Below are 22764 nucleotides of genomic sequence, written 5' to 3' on the forward strand. Positions count from 1 at the left end.
ATAAAGAAACTGAAGTCTAGAAAAGCAGCATGACTTTACTGATGTCAGCAAGTAGAAACATATTTTAGACTGGAATACTGATACAGTCCATTATTCTAGGTTTCTTACACACACACACACACACACACACACACACAATATTAGGAAAGGGGAAGTTCCAGAGACTGTTTTGTTTTTAATCCAATTTTTAAATCTTTGAAGATTCTACAAAGGCATTCATTTTGTCAACAAAAAATATAAAGATGAAAATAATATTACTGATCAAGTAATAAAATAATCCCAAAAGAAACTCACTGGGAAACAGTGTGATAAATGGAACATCCTTGAATCTTGGGATTAGATAAATCTGGGTTCCAGTCCCAACTGTGCCATATACTAGGTATGTGAAGTTCAAAAGCTACTTAGCTGTTCTTTATTAGTTTCCTCTAAAATGGGGATAACAAAATCTATTTCCCTTTACAGCTTTCTGAAAATTAAATGAAATTGTTCATGTAAAGCACTTAGCACAATATTGGGCACATGTTAGAGAGCTTAATGAAGACAGCTATTTTGCCTATGCAAACTGCCAGATGATATAAAAGCATTTAGCATAAGGGTTAGATTTCCAAATGAAGAAGCCAGAGATGAGTCAGTAATAAGCAGAACTGGACTGATTAATTCCTACTGCAAAGAAGAAAGAAGATAATATATACAACCACTCCCTATGTCTATAGCAAGAATGTTAAACTTTTCTAAGATGAAACAAATAGAGTAATCCTTAAAAATGTCCTTTCCTTAAGGCTTGCCTGGACTGATGTCACAGCTGGCAGGAAGGCCAGAAGGGAAAGGACATCTTTAGATAGGAAGACAAGTAGGTTAAATGAGCAATGGCACAGAGTCAGCTCGAGTATGATATAAATAGTGCTGAGATCTGTCTCTATTTCACAAGACGAGACCTTGGCCTGAACCCATCCACTTCTGGAGAAAGATCTTCCAGTAGGAAGACACATACCTTATGTGAAATGGGCAGAGATTCCTGACTCTGATGATGAATAGCCAAGCTAGACACTAACAGACTAGCAGACTGGAGGCCAGCAGCCTCTAAATCATTTTAAAAAAGAGACAGCTTGCCTCATTACAGGTCTGTAGATAGAAACTTGTCTTCACTCTGAAGGGTATGAGTTGCTCATCAAAAAATCCGAATATTCTCTATGATCCTCTGGGACATAGTTGATTCAGATTTTAGTGAAACGATTAACATTTTAAAAGGAGGCTTAAGTTTTAAGATACCAGCACACACACACACACACACACACACACACAAACACACACCACAAATATGGTTACACCGGCTGTTTCCACTTTTTCACAGGAATTCCTGAACACTGTTACAAGGGTATATTAAAGTGGGCACACAGTACTGAATCAGGCAGAACAATCTGGAACAGCCAATTACTTACAGTACACTGTTGAAACCTTAATCTACCTCAGTCTCAGTTTCTTCATGTGAGTTTTTACTGTAAAAGCTAGATGAGAATATATACAGGCTACTTAGATGAGAGGCTGGCATGTGGTAGGTGTTCAATCATTGAGAGTTCACTAATTTCTTGTCTTCTTCCTTCCTTCCTGATACACTGTTTTATGTTAAAAGCCCATTTCGTGTTTTTTTTTTTTTTAATATTTGTATTACCAGTAGTATCTGCAGAAGCTAATGCAATCCTGTTTTTGAAGACCCTCAGAAATTGATGGAAGAGTAAATTAGGATTTAAAGTAGTGAAAAATACAATTTTTTAAAGCACCTCTGAGGCAGTAAGTGCAAAGAAATATGAATTTCATGCAGTTGTTTTTTCCAGAGAGCACAAGGGGAATGCATTTGGTGGGAGATACTCCTAAAGTAGCTGTCAACCTGCATGCAGAGATGATTCAATAGGACAGTGTTGGAGTTCCCAGGTCTGAAGTCTCAGCAGCTATCGTACATTTGAATGGTGTGAAATCAGAGGCTAAGTCTTCACTGGAAGGCAGAGTATAACGAATAGTTGCTTGGAGATTCGGAGATTTCTTACAGGAGTTGTTTTCAGCTAGGGGCACTTCTGCTCCCCCAGTGGACTTTTTGAGTCTGGAGACATTTTTTTTGATTGCATGACTTAGTTGGGGTGATATTACTGGCATCCAGTCTGGAGGCCCAGCATGTTGCCAAACATTCTACAGTGCACAGGACTGTCCCATATAGCAAAGGATTATCTGGTTCAAAATCTGATTAATTATCAGGTCAACGGCATTAATGCTGAGAAAATCTGATTTATGGATAGCAGATTGATTCTGTAGCCAAAATTTTGAAATGAAATTTTGAAGCAATATTTTGGGTTATGTAATCGAATCTTCACAGTTCCTCCCACCTCTTTCTGGTACCCATAATTATTCCTTCATTTAAGTTTGGGATTTTGTCTGTGGTCACCATAACCCAGTTAGGATAATGGAGGTCGAACATGGCCTTTTATCCATTTTAACACTGACTGTAACTCAGTGACTCAGAGAAGTAAGAAGCACTAAGAAGTAGCCAGCTAAAGCCCAGGGATCAAAGGAAGACAGTAAATTTCCCAGTTGACTGAGTTTAAAGATCTGCCCTCAGAGATACGAACACAATCTAGCAGTCATGAACATTGGTCATTGCTGCTACTTCAACTCTTACTATTTACACAGCTCTTAGCTCCACTCATACTGTGATCACTAGCTATCATTTACTGGGCACGGTGCTAAGCACTCTGTATTCTTATATGTCCACAGTAATGTGAATGTGAATAGTAACATGTCAATCTCACTCTATAAAGTAGTTGTTATCTCTATTATAAAGTGAAGAGACTGATGCAGAGAAAGGTAGGCAATTTTAGGGTAGCCTACTACCTGAAGGGCAGCAATGGGATTTATACACGGGTATGTCATTTTCCAAAGTCCATGTTCAATGCTAAGTACATGGCACTGTAGATGAGGAAGGAATAAAGGAAGGAGAAAAGAGCTGGTCATGGGATATGTTACTTCTGACACTCTTAATTTGATTCTCTATGTCTCCTGCACTAAGATTTGGGTAATACAAGCAATACAAAAAAGAAGCATTTTTGAACTTCATATAAATGTTTTAAGTTGCACTTTGATTATTCTGATTTATGCTAAGACCTCAATCTGTATCTTCCTGGGATATCAAATTCTTGAAATCAAAGGGCTCTAGAGATCAAGCATTTCCCCTCCCAAGGAAGTTTGCAATTTAAATAGACACTCCGGATTTTAGACTCGGCTCTGCTATTAACTGAAAGTCTTAGGAGATAGCTTTTCTCATTTTTTTAACACATAATGGAGAAACTAACATTTTTCCTTTCTACTTCATATCTTTGTTAATTGTCATGGTATAATCAAAGAATTTAGCACAGTATAAATAAGAATATTAAAAATACCCTTTTTGAATAAAATTTAAGATGAAATATAACTTGGGCCACATATATAACCCAATAGTTCTAAGAAAATATGCAAAAGGCCTAAGTATTTGATTATGTATCAGAGGCAAAATTCTTGGTAGTATTTGGAAATTTAGAATAGCCAAGATTTGTCAAATAAGATGAAAAGTTTGGAGAGTAGGTTTGGGGTCACTGTTGACCAGCAATGCCAGCAGTTGGGACAAAAGCTGTATATGAAGAAAGAGACTGAGCACATACTCTTATTTATGTCTCTCTCACAATTTATGTCTTATTTATGTCTCTCTCGCAATTACTTACATGGAGCTTTCAGAAAAATGTGTCATTTCTACCTTCTAAATTTCACCCAGATTTCCTTTTTGGTCAACTCTAATTTAAAACCGTAGAGGAAAGGGAAATTTAGGAAATGTAGTTTTAGCTAAGTCAAGTTTGTCAGTCCTTCTTTTTTCTAGATTCAGATTTCTCCTGATCATCACTTGGTTTTCTGCTGAAAAACAGCAGTCACGTAAATTGAGAAGAATCAAATGATTACAGAATGGCTGTTTACATTCTTAACACATCCGCTGCTAAACATGTATTTCAGTCTGTCTCCCCACGTTAATAGTTTGTTTGGAGTGTCTGGGTGTCCCACTGAATTAACTGATTGACCACATTGACAGACAGGCAGACTAATCAATGAGCTCTGAAGGCTGGGACAGGAGAGTATAGCACAGCCTTAGCCATGAAATTGTGGCATTCGACAACTCAACCGCGGCATTAGAGTTTAAAAATAAAAAGCATTACTCATGTGTGACTACGCTCCATCAGTGATACTCTTGAAAATAATTTCAAAATAACAATCAGAAAATGTTTGACGAAAGAATAGCACAGAGCAATTCACTCATAATTACCCAAGGGAATAGAATAAGATGATAAATGAAATTCACAGATGAGTCCCAAAGTGGTTTTTAGCCGAAAGAAGCGGTGCTGTACTTGTACATTCTTTCACCAGAACTCTTAGCAAACAGTAAGTTGTGTAATGCTTTTCATTTTTGAATCACTGAATATCAAGGCTGTAAAGGGTGGTGGTCATCTTCTGGTACATTACAAACTCAAATGTCATCAAGGGCCAAACTAAATAGGGTAAGAGGCCAGTCCTCAGACACAGATGATTGTCCCTGATCTGACTTTATTTCTACCTTCTTTGTCTATCCCTGTGGTCTCATTTGAAATGATTTTGATGATGTAAAAATAAAGGCAGTAGGCAGACACAAAGAGGCAGAATGTCCAGGTAGGTGGTAAACAGAAAAACCCAGCAACTGATACGAGATGATTTTTCTGGAACCAGTTCTCTAAAAAAAAAAAAAAAAAAAAAAAATCCATCTGCTGGTTATAGTGAACATACCCTAATGTACAGACTTGTGGAATCACTGCATTATACAACTGAAACTGTAACATTATATGTCAATTACATTTCAATAAAAATAATAGTTTATCTGTTAAAAAGATAAATTAAAAAATAAAAAAGAAACCCATCTGCATCATCAATCCTCACATACTTTGGACTCCGAAAATATGTTCTCCAACACAAAGCATGGTCCAGCTCCCACAAATATTTCATCACGCAACAGAAAATCATTTGGCAAATTGTCAGCTTCTATTTAAGAGAGTGTGAAAATCTGGGTAAGCAAAATAAATGTATGGCCATGAACTTACATATATCAAATTATACTTATGGCCTTGGATTCAGTTAAGAATATTACACAAAGAATACAAAATGGAAAGAACAATTGGCAATTATTAAGAGATACGGTGGTGAGAGGTTGATTCAGATAATTTGCCCCCAGAAAGCACCCTTCCTTCAATTATCGGTGATTCTGAATAAGAATTCTATGAAGAGGATGGGGGATTGGTACCTCCCTCTCTTCAGTTGTACAACTGTGGCTGTGCAGAGCTCCAATCACAAATGTAGCAGTTCTATGTTCTTTTATATTAGTGCTTTTTACAATTCTCAGGAATGCAAATACAGGTAAAACACACAAACAAAAACAAATCTTTCTGCCCTTTTGATGTAGGAAATAATCATTGTTTCCCAGCTCAATATTGTGAACCGATTAAAGAGCTGGTGAGCACTTGGGGAGGGTTTTGTTCTTTGTTCAAATGTTGGTTTTTTAGTTCTGTATGTACCAAATCTCTCCATTGTGAGTTTCTGGCAAAGTGAGCAGACAATACCTGTTGTTAGCTGCAAGCTTTAGGAAAATGCAAGTTTGATTTATTATGAGAAGGGAAAGAAATTCTCTTCATCTATTTTCTGATAATCTATTAGGTACATTTTCAGACTGATCTTTTTGAGCATCATTAAAGTCTGTTATGCTTGTTTCTGAAATTAGTACTAATTCCATAAGGTAAACAAAATATTTTGTACCCTTTGACTCTGTGCAGTGATGGATATCTTAAATAGCTTGATTAAAGCAGACATGTCACAATGTCTAAGTATATGCAATCATCACACGGTACTCCTTAAATATAAACGATTATGTCAATGATACCTCAATAAAGCTGGAAAAATAAATTAAAAAATTAAAACATATAACCTCTAATGCCCATCAAGACTGGAATGAAACATAAACTACGAAACTCATACAACGGAATCATAAAATGGAATACACTAATGGGAATTAGAAAACTCCTGCTATACACAACAGTGTGGGTAAATCTCATAGAGTTCATGTCAAATCTGAAAAGTAAGATGGAAAAAAATAAAAAATAAAAAATAAAAATGTAAAGTAAGATGGGGAAAAGTACATACTGTATGATTTTATATGTATTATAATCACACATACACATGTTTATAGATATATACAACACAGCGAAGTTATATATTATATGAACTTTGCATACAAAATATAAAACTAATCTATGTGGCCATAAGTCAGGTAATGGTTTCCCTTTTGAGTCTCAGCTGTAATTGGAGGAGTTTCTGGGATGTTGGGAAAATTCTGCATCCTGATTGGAATGCTCAATATTTTGGGTGGGTTCAGTTTGTGAAAATTTGTAGAACTGACACTTAAACTTAATCCTGATGACCAAACTCAACATGATTAAATCTGAATTGCAGGGGGTGGGTTTCTGGCACAGTATTTTGAAAGGTCCTCACATGATTATTTAAAACATACTAAGGTGTTTCTTTGAAAAAATAAAAGAAAGGAAAGGAAAGGAACAAAGGGCAATATAGCTGCCCCAAACCCACATAATACAGAGGTTTTTTGAACAAAATCCAGCCCCTTATCATGACTTATAACACCCTGAGTAATTTGATCTCTCCCTTCCTCTGTCCAATCTTCCAGTTTTCTCTGATTCCAACTTAGGGAAGCCATATGAGAGGAGAGAAACAAAGTGAAATCAGGAGAGGAAATATCCAGACAAGCTGCGAAATTACAGAATTAGTTACTTAGCAATAGGTAAGTGATACATCTGCCTACAATTTTAAAAATAATGGCTCTGTAGGACTGTATGTGTGTTCTTCAGGTTTGCACAATATTTTAATGACATCAAATATAATAAATCTATTTTTCTCAATTTTAATCTATTTTTGCTTTACTCACAATTTTGCAAATATGACTATTTTTCTATTCCAAATACTTCCCATTATTCTGGTGAGTTGAGAACTGCTGTAAGTGCAGATAGTTTTCTATTTCCCTGTGACTCTTCCACATAAGACATAACCTTTTCTTATCTTTAAAATGCATATCTCCAAAGTGGGGCACAAGGAGTATACAAGGTGAACTACTGATAGGAAAGAAAATGTTAGAAATTCTTAAAGTGTTTATTCTGTCTATAATTTTAACTTGTATATTTTTTATTTTTAATGCATATAAAATAAATACCCACACACTGGATTTATATGTTTATGACTACTATTCCTTTGTTTGTTGGTCATAATATTTGAGACTGCTTCTTTAAAACTTACTACACTCTGAGCAGAAGCTGGCCTCTAAACACAATTGACATTAACTTAAAATTAAAAAAAAAAAACCTGTTACATAAATTTGAGTCTGTGTCAAGAAGTAAATGTCTTGAATAAATACTAACAAAATTTCCATCTTAGCTTTGGATTCTCATCATAAACTCTGCTATTTTCTAGCCCTATGGTCCTTGATAAGTCTTTTACCTCTGAATTTCAGTTTCTCCAGCTAGAGAAGAAAGACAGCAATCTTTTCTCTGCTTACTTTCAAGCACAGATGAAACACTGCACATAAAACACTTTATAAACTATAAGGCACTAGGTATAAAGTATAACTAATCAAATATTAAAGGTTAGTTTTTATTTTCCCTTTAGAACAGAGCATTACATCATTATAAATTTATTTTCAACAAGAGTAAATACAATATATTGCTCAGAATGAGCAATTTGAGCAATTTGAGAGTTTGAGAAAAATGACCTCTTTTTAAACAAGGTATGTGGAAATAAAATTCCACTTCATGGCATAAGTATTAGGAAAAAAGGCAAATTATTTGTTATTTGGAAGATATTCAGAATGGAGGTCACATTTGAACATGGCTGAGAAAGACTCAATTTTACTTCACTGGAAGGAAGTAGATCCAAAGAAAGACAATGCAGGTGGAGACATTCATATGAGGAGTGGAAAAGAAGTGCAGAGATCTCATTGGTAGTACAGGCTGACTTAAATGAAGGATACATGAAGGAGAGAAAGAGAAGATACGGCCCAGGACACAGGTTGAATTAAATTAATTGGAGAACTTTCAATATTTGTTGAAGGAAATTGAATTTGAATGCTTGATTAGATGGTTTGAACTTCATAGGAAATGGCATCTGCGGAGGTCCTGACACAGAGTTAAGGACAAAATCCTCTGTGCTTGATGAAGATTTGCCTCTATAGGAGTCTGTGTCAACAAGCTATGTCTTGGGAAGGATATAGGGGATGCCGTGAAATAGGTAGAACACATAGGAGGCTACTACAAAAGTCTAGAGGAGAGGTAATGGGGGATCGAACTGACTGATAACCCTGGGACTGGGAAGGAATGGACAAATACGTCTTGAGATAAAATACAGCTCAAAGGTTTTAAATATTCAGATTATTTGTGACACAGTATCAGTGGGTATCTGCTACCCAGTAATATTAAAGTACCACTGGCTGTATGTCAAGTATGCTAGTCCTTGAACAAACAACACCGAAATTATGCCTGCCTAGGTCAAGTGTGCCTGAGCAAACATTGTGTGTTCAGTATACACCATGAATTTTTTAAAGAGTAAAAAAAGTGCCTGAAACCAAATGATATATTGTGATTAAAATGCATATGTTTAAAAGTAGATTCTAATAATATACATTAAAATTCTAAGTGTTTGGGGATATTGGATTACCCTTGAGTAGTTTTGGGGACTTACTTTGAGAGGTCAGTCATTTATTAATTTATTTAAAAATATTTATTGAATGCTTACTATGTGTCAGACATTCTACTATGCATTAGAGATGGAGCCACATACATGGGCGGAAATATTTTTACCTGCATAGCATTTGTATTCCACTAGATATAGACAGAAAATGGAAAAGTAATAAACAAATGTATAAGTTAATTCCAGATAGTAACAAGTACATTAAAGATAGTGAAAAAGGTTGATAAGAGTGACTGGGGTCAGCAGTGGGACCAAGTGCTGGCTACCTCTATAGGCTGGTTTCTTTTCTTTTTTTCTTTTCTTTCTTTCTTTCTTTCTTTTTTTTTTTTTTTTCTTTTTTGATAGGTTTCTAACAGATCATTCCATGGAGATGACTAATTGGAGATGGGCATAAGGGAAAGAGCCAGGCATAGAGAGATTTGAAGAGTGCTCCAGGCAACTGAACAGGAAAGGAAAAGCCCAGAGCAGAGAATAATCTTGATATTTCTGGGAGCATAAGAAAGAATTATGGCTCAAGTGTAGTGAGCAAAGGGGAGTTTAGTATAAGTTGAGATGAAAAAGGCTGAAAAAAGTCAGATTGACTAGTTTCTTGCTAGCCATAAGGAGGTTGATTTAAGTCTCGGGAAAGTTTTAAATAGAAGAAAAACTTTATCAAAATGCCCATGTTATTTTCGATTTGTGTTTAAACTATTTACGGTATCCTTAAAATAAAAATATTTCCTGATGTTATCACTTCTAAAGAAAGGTTGACCCTCTCCTTCAAAGACTTGGAGTTAAAAGAGCTATGTTCCACATTCTCATCTACTAAGGGCCAAACATTCCCTATAGAATGCCTCATCTGCATACCAATCATTTCCTTCTAGTGCTGACAAAACAAAAATTTTTTTTCTACATTGTTATCAGTCTTAAAAAACAATTTCATTTAGGTTTTAAGAATCAATTACTTTGGAGGAAGATTTTATAATCATATAAACACCTCTATCAGTAGGCATTGCATAAAAATGGTGTTTTCAGCATTTCTAAATTGGGCCATCTCTATTAGAAATTGCAAAGATGTCACTTGACTTAAAAATATAGCCTGGTGTTCCATTCCTAAAGGTGCTATTATGCTAACAATAAATCTGAACAAGACCGTAGGCAGAGTGTGGGTTGTGATGTACTCAATATTCATCACACTCTGACCCAAAGGAATATCCATTATGTGCTTCTGGGATCCTTGAGCAAAGCAGGTTTATTACACCTGCCAATTTTCATGGATTTGCTGTGTGATACATCGTCTACTTTGAAGAAATCTTGGTTACAGTACATATTTCCATTCTTGCAGCTTTCTCTCTCAGGTAGTTCATTTACTCTGGCTCTCAATTCAATAGGAGGTTATGCTTGAAACAGAGTAAAATTTAAGCAATCATAAATACTTTTCAATGTCTCCTTATCATAGTTCTCTGATTGTGAGTGTTTAGAAGGAGGTAGATTTTCTCTCAGATTCAATTTCAGGCTACTCCATTTGCAAAACAACAAGCTATGTAAAAACACGAACACACAGGTTATTGTTGTTGTTGTTTTCTTTTTTGGTATAAGCTCTAAAAACAACTTCATTCAAATTTTAAAAATCGATTACTTTGGGAGTTTGGATGATAATATAAACACATTTGTCAGTAGATACTGCATGTAAATGGTGGCAGAAAAGACATAATTCCTAGTCTCAGTTTATTCCTCAAGAGTAATTAATACAGAGGGAGAAACCAGCTCATTAGACCCTGATGACACAATACAATAGTTAGAATGCCTAAAGGAGGCCTTTAATACTACTCTGCCAATAAATGTACTAGCTTCATGTTCACGTCCTTAAATTATTCAGTTTCTCTCCGAAACAAAAGTGAATCTCACAGTGAATAACCAGTACTACTTCAGGACTGACCAAATAGGTTTTCAAGTCCATAATTTTGTAAAATATGTACAGAATGCTCAGCCGTAACAAAATAAATACAAATGGCACACAGATAAGCCTTACATTCATGAACCAAGTGGAGTCTTTAGAAAAACTACCATTTAAGTGATAATATTTTGTTAAAATAACAAAGTTAAAAATAGAATAGGCAGAACTTCTTAAGATGATATGAATTTTGACTGCCATGGAAATAAAATTCCTTAAAACTATTAAGGGCTGCTATTTATTATGTTCTATAATATAATACCAGCCATTGACCTTCACTGACATATTCTTAAGGACTGCCAAGCACATATTAGGCACTGGGCTTAAAATTACACTATCTCTAAGCCCAGATGACCCAAAACAGACACAGCACAGAATTCAGCTGATTATTACTTTTATCCTATTATTTAATGTTTTAAAATTTTTTACAATTGTCTAGCCAAACTATGGAAAGAACCTAGATGTCCATCAACAGATGAATGGATAAAGAAGATGTGGTATATATATACAATGGAATACTATGCAGCCATCCAAAGAAATGAAATCTTGCCATTTGCGATGACGTGGATGGAACTAGAGGGTATTATGCTTAGCAAAATAAGTCAATCAGAGAAAGACAACTATCACACGATCTCCCTGATATGAGGAAGTGGAGATGCAACGTGGGGAGGCTGGGGGGTAGGAAAAGAATAAATGAAACAAGATGGGATCGGGAGGGAGACAAACCATAAGAGACTCTTAATCTCACAAAACAAACTGAGGGTTGCTGGGGGGATGGGGTGTAGGGAGAGGGTGGTGGGGTTATGGACATTGGAGACGGTATGTGCTTATGGTGAGTGCTGTGAAGTGTGTAAACCTGGCGATTCACAGACCTGTACCCCTGGGGCTAATAATACACTATATGTCAATTAAAAAAAAATTGTTGACAATTGTCATATTTTTAAATGTGAAAACTTGAATTTTGCAATTTGCCTATAATTTGTCAAATTTTACACAAAAATCATAGTAAAGTGAAAGATTTAAAAGAAACGCATTTCTCACACTTGTGATATTCTGTTATCAACAGAATCTGATCCTACATGGCTTTTCAGCTTCTTCATTACACCCACTATAGATTTGCTCTAGGTACTTTGTTTAATATTTATCTTAAGAACAAAATATTTCTTTGTGAGAACTTCCTGTGTATTGTCTAAAAGAAAATAAGAGTTTTCCTCCATTTATCAATGTGGTCTCCGAATTATCCCATTAATATTTATGTCGTCCCTACCCTAAAGACATGCACATGCCTCAGTAATTTGGGGGCTAAAAATCAAACTTCCGAGTCTATACTAAACGTGTTGATGCTTTTTTTTTTCCTTCCAGGAAAAACTGTGTCTTTTTGTTATTCCTTTATTTGTTCTGTTCCTTATTCTCTGTGGTGACTTGGCATTAATGCCAGGTGGAATTTCATGTTTAGCCTAAACTTAGCATCTTCAGTAATTTATAACAAAAATAAATTTCCTGGGGCACCTGGGTGGCTCAGTGGGTTAAAGCCTCTACCTTTGGCTCGGGTCAGGGTCCCAGGGTCCTGGGATTGAGCCCCACGTCGGGCCCTGCTCGGCGGGGAGCCTGCTTCCTCCTCTCTCTCTCTCTCTCTGCCTGCCTCTTTACCTACTTGTGATCTCTGTCTGTCAAATAAATAAAGAAAATCTTAAAAAAATAAATAAATTTCCTAACCTGTACTAGACAAGATTCTTTCCATGACATGGGACAGCATCTCAATGTAAATTAGCCTTATATGAGAAAGGCACATCTTACTGGCTTATCTTACTCAAAGTTCCAAAGGTAGAATTAAAAAAAAAAAAATTGTGCTTTTCTTCCCTTGGATTGTCCTACTTCTGTGTTAACTTCATTTTCAGACAGACTCTCCTTTACAGTGGCCCTGGGTATATCCTTCCACTAACTAGTACAACACAAATGCAATGCCTCTCTGTCATTTTATTTTAGCAAAAATCTAGATTTGCTAGACAAAATATATAAGTAGATTGAAGATTAAAAAAAAAAAAGCAGCGGATGTCCTCTTTGAACACTTCCACATTAAGTACTCTCTACTGTGTTGTTCATACAGCAACTTGTACTTAACTACATATATTGACTTACTTGCTTGTTCCCCTTTTTAGACTGTTGGGTGTAGGGACCAGGGCCTCTTGTTTTTGAAGGTCAACATCTAGCTCAGTGCCTGGAACATATGAGCTACTAACACACATCTGTTGAATTGAATGGAACTGCTTTCTTTAGTTTATTTGATAAATATTTCTAGACCATCTGCTAGGTGATGAAGAAACCGTAGAGAATATAGCAGATGGAAATCACTGCCCACATGGAGTTTCCATTCAAATGGTTTGAAACTTTTAAATATTACTAGAACTTCATCTCAGAAACCCTATGACAATATCATTATAACACACATTTATTGGGATAGACTAGACCAATTGTTTCTCAGAAGAAATGATAAGACTAAATTTTTTTTCTTTTTTTTTTCAAAGATTTTATTTATTTATTTGACAGAGAGAGAGATTACAAGTAGGCAGAGAGAGAGAGGGAAGCAGGCTCCCTGCTGAGCGGAGAGGCCAATGCAGGGCTCGATCTCAGGACCCTGAGACCGTGACCTGAGCCGAAGGCAGAGGCTTTAACCTACTGAGCCATCCAGGCGCCCCCTAAATTTTTTCTACTTGATGATAATGCAAATAGGACCAACAACACTGAATCTCATTCATTCATTCATTCATTCATTCAACAAATGTTTACTGAATCTCTGCCAAGTGCCAGGAAGATACAGTCCCTGCCCCCTGGAGCATTAGGTCTAGTGAGGAAGAAACATATTGCCTTGGTTTCCGACGGCTCCTATAAAAATTATAAAGTCGTGGCCTGAAATAACACACACTAATTTTCTCACAATTCTGGAGGCCAGGAGTCCAAAATGGGTTTCACATGGCAGAAACCATGGTATCCACAGGGCCATACTCCCTCCAAAGGTAACAGGGGCTGAATCCATTGGTTCCCTTGTCTTTTCTAGCTTCTAGAGCTTCATTCCTCTCATTCATTGTCTGATAGTCCCCTCTCCATGCTTAAGGTTATCAGCACAGTATTTTCAAATCTTTTTCTACTGTTTTCATATTGCCTTCTGCTCTGTGTCCAAATCCCCCTCTGCCTTCTTCTTATAAGGGCACTTGTGATTTCCCACACGAATTTTTCAGAATAATCTACCCATCTCAAGATCTTTTTAACTTAATCACATCTTCAAAATCCATTTTGTTATTTAATGTAAAATTCAACTTCCAGAAACTAGAACCTAGATATTCTTGGGGCTGTTATTTAGTCTATCAAACACATAAATAAAATAATTTAAAGGTATATGATTAGTAATTAGTATCTTAATGAAATGGGCCTTAGTTTTCTCACAATATTGAAAAAAATACTAAGATAGAACAATAGATCTTTCAAACACTCACAATTTAAAAAATGTTCCAGAATCATAACATACACCTACATGGACTATGATTTATAGTAAAGGTTTAAGGACCTATGTCTATAATAAAGGTGGTAGAAGAAGTTGTAAACTTAATGAAAAGAAACAAATAAAAAGAAAACAGGAGAAGAGTTTGGGGGCAAAATTTTGTTTTACTTTAGAGTCTAGGGGTGCCTGGTTGGCTCAGCTGGTTAAGCGACCGACTCTTGGTTTCAGCTCATGTCATGATCTCAGGATGGTGAAATTAAGCCCCAGGTCCAGCTCTGCACTCAAGGCAGAGTCTGCTTGTCCCTCTCCCTTTGCTCCTTCCCTGCCACTTGCTCTCTCTCTCTCTCTCTCAAACAAACAAACAAATAAATAAATCTTAAAAAGAAAGAATCTGGGAAGATTCAAAATACCAAAAGTTTCAAAAGATTATATCAGTGAAAATAGGAAGGAAAAAGCAGGTAATTGTAAAAGACTTGCTAGCCTTTCTGAATTTTTTGATTATTTATTTATTTATTTTTTATTATGTTAGTCATCATACAACACATCATTCATTTTTTTTTTTTTTTTGACAGTCAGAAATCACAAGTAGGCAGAGAAGAAGGCAGAGAGAGAGAGGAGGAAGCAGGCTCCCTGCTGAGCAGAGAGCCCGACATGGGGATCAATCCCAAGACCCTGGGATCATGACCCGAGCCGAAGGCAGAGGCTTTAACCCGCTGAGCCACCCAGGCGCCCCAACACATCATTCATTTTTGATGCAGCATTCCAAGATTCACTGTTTATGGACAACCCCCAGTGTTCCATGCAATACATGCCTTCCTTAATACCCACCACCATAGCCTTTCACAATTGACAAAAAGTAAGTTTTGGGAAAGCAAAGAAGATATTTTACATATGCACAGAAATAGCACTTCCTCATCAGAAAACCTAATTTTCCAAACTAGCATAGTATCTGCAAGTAGGAAGCCACACCATGAGATCTCTAAAAGCAAATAAACAAACAAATAAACAAATTTAAAGCAATGCTCTCTTGTGTATACATTATCAAAATCCTTACCTCTGGGGCAATGTTTAGCTCAGGCTATTTTATTTAAATAGCTATGGTTAAAAAAAAAAAGAAAGAAAGAAAAAAGATCCAATCTGTTCTTTCACAAGGAAATTGTGCACCAAGGACATATGATTATTTTTCCCTTTAGACTAAAGCAAAAGGACATGTTGAATCACATCCAATTTGGATAAATAAAAGTTAACAGAAGAACTGGTGGATTTCTCAGATCTAATATGCATTCTGAGAATAATAATTTATTTTAATTTAACACAAAAGGTGTTTTAGAGATACTACGCTGATTCAATATACATATTTAAAGGGCAAATGTTAATGCTAAATTTTGACAGGAAGTTGAATTGTGAATGTATGTGAAGTGGGAAGAGAATTTCTTATTCACACATGTATAATTTGGGGGCACCTTGATGACTCTGCTCTGTCCTTTTTTAATCTATTACAAAAAGAGACATTATTATTTAACTCTGTATCTTTGTTACAGAAAGAAGTGACATGAATCAAAATAATGTAATCACTGGAATAAATATGACTAGCACTTCTAAACACCTTTATTTATATGGTTTTCTGATTCAAATGGTTAATTTCTACATATTTTAGCATTTTCATAGCTTTCAAGATTAGTGTTATCTTTCCATTTCTTGGAATTGCTATTAAATATGTGTCTCTTCTAATTGCTGCTTTTCTGGCTTGTAAATTACTATGCTAGTTTCTGTGTTCTCCCAGTATATTACTGCCTTTATTTTTTTTAAACAAATATATGAACTTCAAAAGTACCCATTATTACACAGTTGGCAGGACGCAGCATGGCATGGTAGAAGGGCTTCTCTGACAGTGAGATAATCTAGCTGATATCCAAACTCTGTGACAACTCAAATAGGTAAACTTGACAATTAAGAACAGAACTCTAGGGGTGCCTGGGTGGCTCAGTGGGTTAAAGCCTCTGCCTTCGGCTCAGGTCATGATCCCAGGGTCCAGGGATTGAGCTCCGCATTGGGCTCTCTGCTCAGTGGGGAGCCTGTTTCTTCCTCTCTCTCTCTCTCTGCCTACTTGTGATCTCTGTCTGTCAAATAAATAAATAAAATCTTAAAAAAAAAAAAATAAAGAACAGAACTCTATGATCTTAATAGACCAGGGCTGGTGATTTAGAAGAAATGGCCAATATTACTCTCTTTTTTATTTCTGTGCCCCTTTATATTATAGCTTTGCAGCTTTTCTATCAAGAGATGAAGTATATTTCTAAACCCCTTGAATCTGGACTGGTCTTGTGACTTAGAGTGGTTAAAAGAATGTAACAGAAATAACACTGTGCCAGTTGCAAGTCTCAGCATCATGTATTTTGCATGCTCCTGATTTCTCTAGGCACTCTAAGCAGTCACTATGTGAAAGAGCCCAGAGCCACAGAGGATGAGATCAACTGAACCAAGGCTGATGCAGCCTAGTTGTCTCAGCTATGAATATCCTCCACCAGCCTAGTACCAGATGACCTAGGCGCTGACCACAGATGTTATTCACCTGAGCCAAAACTAAAAGAACAGCCCCAAGTGAGACTACCTAAAGTTGCCAAATTTCAGACTTGTCAACTAAATACATGGTTATTTCTTACTTTAATCTACTTAGATTTGGGATGGTTTGTTACACAGCAAAAGCTAACTGACACACCAATATTAACAGATATAGTTGAGTAGAAGAATACATATCATTGAAATGGGAAGAACAATTTCAAAGGTTATTTCTAGTTTTGATATAACATTCTTTATCACATTTTCTTCTATTTCAATATAGCTTTTTTATACCAAATTTTAAATTTGAGAGAAAATAGATATTTCATCCTTAATTTGCAACGACTTCACCACACAGGAAATAAAAAAATAACTATTCTTCATTGTTTATTGATGCAAAAATCATTTAATTGCATCCTTCCACAATAAAAATTTCATATTTGACAATTTATAACTGAAATATTAGTTCTGTTTAAAAATAGGGCTTGATACACTTTTTAAAGGATTCTATATTAGCCATAGAAATTACCTTAAAATTTTTGTTTATCACTTAATAATTCAAATAATATAAGCATTAAGCATTTGAAAATTGTTTCACATATGAAAAAAAGTAAAATGCCAATAGATTATCAATCACAACTCATAATAATAGAATACATTACCTGCACAAGTATTTATGAGTGGCAGCAGAATTATCAGTTTCCATAGCAACCTCATTTCTACTTTCTGAGGTCAAAATTTCTCCCATACAATCAGCAGGAAAAAAAAATGTCTATCTTCTAGTCAGTATCTCAAGAGTCTGAAAAAAACAAAATTGTCATGAAATGACAAATACACAAATACGAGTACTTAAAAATGTATATGAATTATTGGACATTATTTAATCTATTATGAATATATTATTATCCAAAATAAAGCAATCTAAATGTCTACCTTTTACATATATGTATGTTTTGCAAAGTTTCTACAATTTCAACTCATATTTCCATAATTTCAGTTCATACCTTTGATACACATGTTATTTGCTATGAGACTGGATATAGTAGATAATGGGGTGGGATGCAATTCAACAGAATGAATGTACTATGTAGATTAAAACTTTCACTATTATAATTTTGAGATTAATTGCTTTTGAAATGTTAATGAGGACTAAAAACATTCAAAGAACTCCTGTAATGCTGTTGTTTCCCTTATTTTTTATTTTATCCCATTAGAAATAGGATAAAATATTACTCTATCTCATATGTATTAACAGTGATTTTACAAATTTCATGGACTTTTCTAAGTTTTTTATTACCATTTTTGAGAATATATTCATTAAGAAACAGGATCTTTCCTAATGTTATGAGAACTAGAACTAATATTGTATTACGAAACATGCAAGGAATGAATTTCTGGAAGTACTGTCTTTCAAATATGACACATGCATTTCCTACGGTGTTACATCATAATTTTCTCTAAATTATTTTGACAGTTAAGCTATCCAGTGATAAATGAAATTAAGGTGAAGTGTTTTGTGTTTTTTACTTCAAAAGAGAAATCTAATAAGGAGACTCTTAAAACTCATGACCTCAAACATATATATATGTGGAATAAGTTCAAAATAGACTCAACTGGGTTACATTTGATAAAATGATTATATAGAAATGATAGGACCCTTTGGGAATTTTTAACTTACATATATATATTTCTTGTAACTTCAAATATTTTTGGAAATATGTGGACTTTATTGTGATGCTAGCAGATAATGAAATTTTGAATGTTTCCTGATACATTTTTAAATTTTAAAACCCTTTCTTTTCTTTCTGTTGCTAATTACTCAACTAAAGTAAAAAACTGTTTATATTCCACTTTAAGTTTTTGCAAAATCTAAGTTAAATGCCTTCAAATTTAATCAAGGAATAAAAAATCCAAATGAAAATAATATTCAGTCCCACCATCTTATGAGAGACACAAACATTTAACAAAACAATAAAATCAAACACAGATATATACATTATTGAATGTTTATATGTGGTAAGTATGGTAAATGTTTTGAACTGAAAAATGAAATCTGGATGTAAGGGATGAGGTTCAAGTAGCATTTTTGAGCTGAAGCTTGAAGGACAGGTAGCTCTTAGCCAGTCAAAGAGTGGGTGTACACGGTATGGGGATGTAGGGCTGTGGTGATTAAGATGGGTAAGGATGAGGAATGAGACTAGCAGTCTAAGCAAAAGGGAAAAAGTAGGACATGGTCCTGAGGCAGGACTAAGTGTGCATTTTCAAAGACCTAAAAAAGAACCAGTTTCATGACATCAGAAGGACAATGGCATAAGACAAGGTTGGAAAAGGAGAAAGAGGCTCAAATATGCAAGGCCTGTAGGCCATGTAAACAAGTATGGGTATCATACTTTCAAATTATAATTTAGGGTTTTAAGCAGGACAGAATCAATTTAATTTACATCTTACAAACATCACTCTGGATGATGTGGAGAAAGGAAGGGATGGACTGAAATAAATTAAGAGGTTACTTTTGCAGTCTAAGAAAGGGATAATGATGGTTTTGATCTGGAGTAGTGGAATCTAAGATAAAGATAATGTGATCTGTGAATAGTCTTCCTTCTGTAATCTCTTGTCTTTTCCATGCATATGACTATTACAAACAAAATTATCTTTCTAAAACAAAGATTTGGTTCAGTTATGCCAGCATTCTCAAACCTTTGATCATTCTCTATTGTATAATCATCTAAAGTTTTTGGAATTGTATTCAAGATCATATATAATGAATTTCTTACTGTTCTTTTCCAGCTACATTACTTCATAAACACCTCCAGTATAGGCTTAAGTATCTACTCTCTACTTACTTTGCATATGTATCATACATTATCTCCATATGGATGCTCTTTGACTTGCACAGAATTCCCCACTGGAGCCTACATCTCCTTTAAAAGCAGTGCAATGGTAACATGACCATACATCTCTATTTTTCCCTGACAGTTTCTGTTTATTGAAATGTCACAGCACAACTCTTAATAGTACCCTTTCCTCCTCCAAAAAAGTTCTAATATACAAAATAAATTATATGACCCACTTATTTGATGGACATTTGTTATTTGTCCAACTCAGCAATTTTTTCCCCTTCTTTTGAGGAACCACTTCCCTGAACACCCTCAGCCCATATTACTGGAGTGGGATTGCCTCCACCTTCTAGCTCCAGAGATGAGGATGTAACCAGGGCCTTGTCAATCAGAAATCCATTTACTTCACTACAGTGTTTTATAAAAGGAGGAGCACATAAGCCAAACCAATCACAATCAAAACCATGACCTCTGTCAGTATTATTAAGATGATTAAGTTGCTAACATAAAAATTTGTTGATCCAATGTAATATAATATTTCAGAAGGGCTGTCTTAACCCAATTTTGTAAATGTGGCTAAAAACTCTCAACTCCCCTTGGAAGACAGTTTACTAAGTCTTTACCCCAACTATTTCTTTTATAGGATCCAATACTCCTGGGTTATAGTGCACACAAACCCAATTTCTAGCAGTGTCCGTATATCTAACACTCAGGAATGGTTCCTTCTTCCTTGGGCTGGTATAATTATTCAAAATACACAATGTCACAGAAGCCCACAAAATCTAGCTAACCCCACCCCACCTGATATCCATGAGTTGCTTCCTACTCTCCCAGCTGGCTTTTATCCTGCCCCTGCATGGCCCTTGTCCCATCTCAGTCTGTAAGAAACAAAAGTTCCGCTTCATCCATCACAGTTTCATATATCTGAGTATTATTGTGTTTTGTTTTGCCATTCAAAAAACCTATAATCATACCTGATACCATGAAGTTATGAAACCACCTCCATGCTTACACCCCTGGAATTTCCAGATGTGAACCAATAAAATGAAATTTTTGCCTAATCCAGTTTATGTTGTATGCTTATCTCTTGCAACCAAAATCATCTGAATAGTACATTCATTCTTCACCCTGAATTTATATGAAGTGTTTCTCAAAGACACCAGAGCAAACTGATATACCCCGAGACTTGTATTTATCAAAGTTTCCATTGCATTGCCAGAATTTTCATCCCTTACCTTGAAGATAACACCATATGTCATACTTGCTAATAATACTTGGTGTGGTATGTAATGTAGAGCTCACAGTTATTCCATAATATGTGCTTGGTTTGTATTTGATAGCCAAACAATCTAGTATCACTAAGAAAAAGACTAAACTCGGAACCTAGAGACATTGTTTCTACTATTATCTCTTTCACTTAATCAGCTTAGTAATGTTGAGTGATTCATTTATAATCACACTGACTGCCATTTTCCCCTTATGGAAATGGAGGGGTTTAACCTAGAGATTACCTTTATGTTTACTTCAGCTCTAATATCCTAAAATTGTTTTATTCAACCCAGCATATAACTTCATAGCAAATATTTCTCTTTATCATCCTATATTGAGCAAAAGCCTAGGAGATATTTTATTTGGCAAAACTCTATAAAGATAGATTAATAGCTATTATTTATACATCGGTTGTCATTTATACAAGTTTCATTTGTAAAAGTTTAAATTACATGAGGAAGCAGAGTACTCTGACTCAATGAAAGCCATCCAAATTAGAAGGTTTTGGTTATTTACTCACAGCCAAATAGCCTAGAAATATTCAGTAGGTAAAATTTATGCTGGTCACTGACACATAAAATAGCCATAGGAATTATTTCTAGGTTCCTAGAACCCTAAAGATCATTTGAGGCAAAATAAAGGAGGCCAATATATAAACTTAAAAGAATTTCCAGAGCTCTAAGAAAGTTTCACAAATGCATCACCAGCATTTTCTTTTAGGTGAGGTTTATTTGGCCATGTAATCTTAAACATCATTTTGACCTGGAAAAATGGGACTCTTGGTTCATGACCCAATTGCTAAGATCACTATTGTATTTTTACTGAACAAACTTTGTCCTCTCTAGGCCATGTATATTTTCTTTTGCTCTCATGGACTTTCTCAATGCATAAGTATTAATTTCACACTTCAACAAAAGAATACGCATAAGTTCACAATTCATTTCTTGTAATTCCAAAATATATATTTTTTAAATCTCTGAAAGTTAAAATATCTTTGTAAGTTGGATGGGAAAATTCACTGGGTGGTAAAACCTGTCCTGAGTTAATGTGAGGTTGTTCAGTCTGTCTTATCCAATTTATTATGAGTATTTACATGTTTTGCTGCTGAATCAGAAATGGTTGACAGAGCTGTTGGTCACTGGAGGTATTATCTAAATACACACGAAATTATGCCACAGTGTCCTTTTTTTTTTTTTTTTAATTTTACTTATTTACTTGAGACAGAGAACGATAGAGGATGAGAGGGGAGATGTCAGAGGGAGAGGCAGACTCCCCGTCGAGCAGGGATCCCAATGCAGGACTTGATCCTGAGACTGCAGGATCATAACCTGAGCCAAAGGCAGTTGCTTAACCCACTGAGCCACCCAGGCACCCCACAATGTCTTTCTAAAGGCTAAAATAGGGATCAGCAAACTACAGAATGATGACAAAATTTGGCTTCCTGTCTGTTTTTTGTAAATAAAGTTTCCCTGGAACCCAACATGCCTGTTTATTTATGTACTGTATATGGCTATTTTTGTGCTACCAAGGCAGAGTTGAATAGTTAAAACATATGAGACCAATATAACCCTCAAGAAAATATATATTATCTGGCCCTTTACAGATTTAGTTTCTGCACGTTTTTCTGCTCAACCCTACTCTAATACATTCTAAGCTCTAAAATGTATTTGGCTATAAGGATTTCAGGAAAAGGATTATGGTACTATACTTCTTTAACCCTATGTATGTACACTCAGCAATAATATCATCTGTTTAGCAGAAAAAAAATGGGTCCTGTAGTTTGAAGTAGCTTCAGCCAGTGAGTATCCTGCCTTAAACTGACCTCTTTGTAC

General features: G+C 35.3%; 1 protein-coding gene across 4 annotated transcripts in view; it reads right to left on the reverse strand.

Annotated features, from left to right (window-relative positions):
• The window catches only part of CNTN6 (contactin 6), a gene marked incomplete at both ends in the record, with an annotated part of 232208 nt that extends 214665 nt beyond the window's left edge, over positions 1-17543 (reverse strand). For all 4 annotated transcript variants that reach the window (XM_080821633.1, XM_080821634.1, XM_080821632.1 and 1 more), the window contains one exon: positions 17489-17543. In XM_080821633.1, coding sequence (XP_080677759.1) covers positions 17489-17543 — 55 coding nt within the window. The remainder of the gene's footprint in view (positions 1-17488) is intronic.
• Positions 17544-22764: the final 5221 nt, after the last annotated feature.

Source organism: Martes martes (genome assembly GCF_963455335.1).
Source record: "Martes martes genome assembly, chromosome: 1".
Lineage (NCBI taxonomy): Eukaryota > Metazoa > Chordata > Mammalia > Carnivora > Mustelidae > Martes > Martes martes.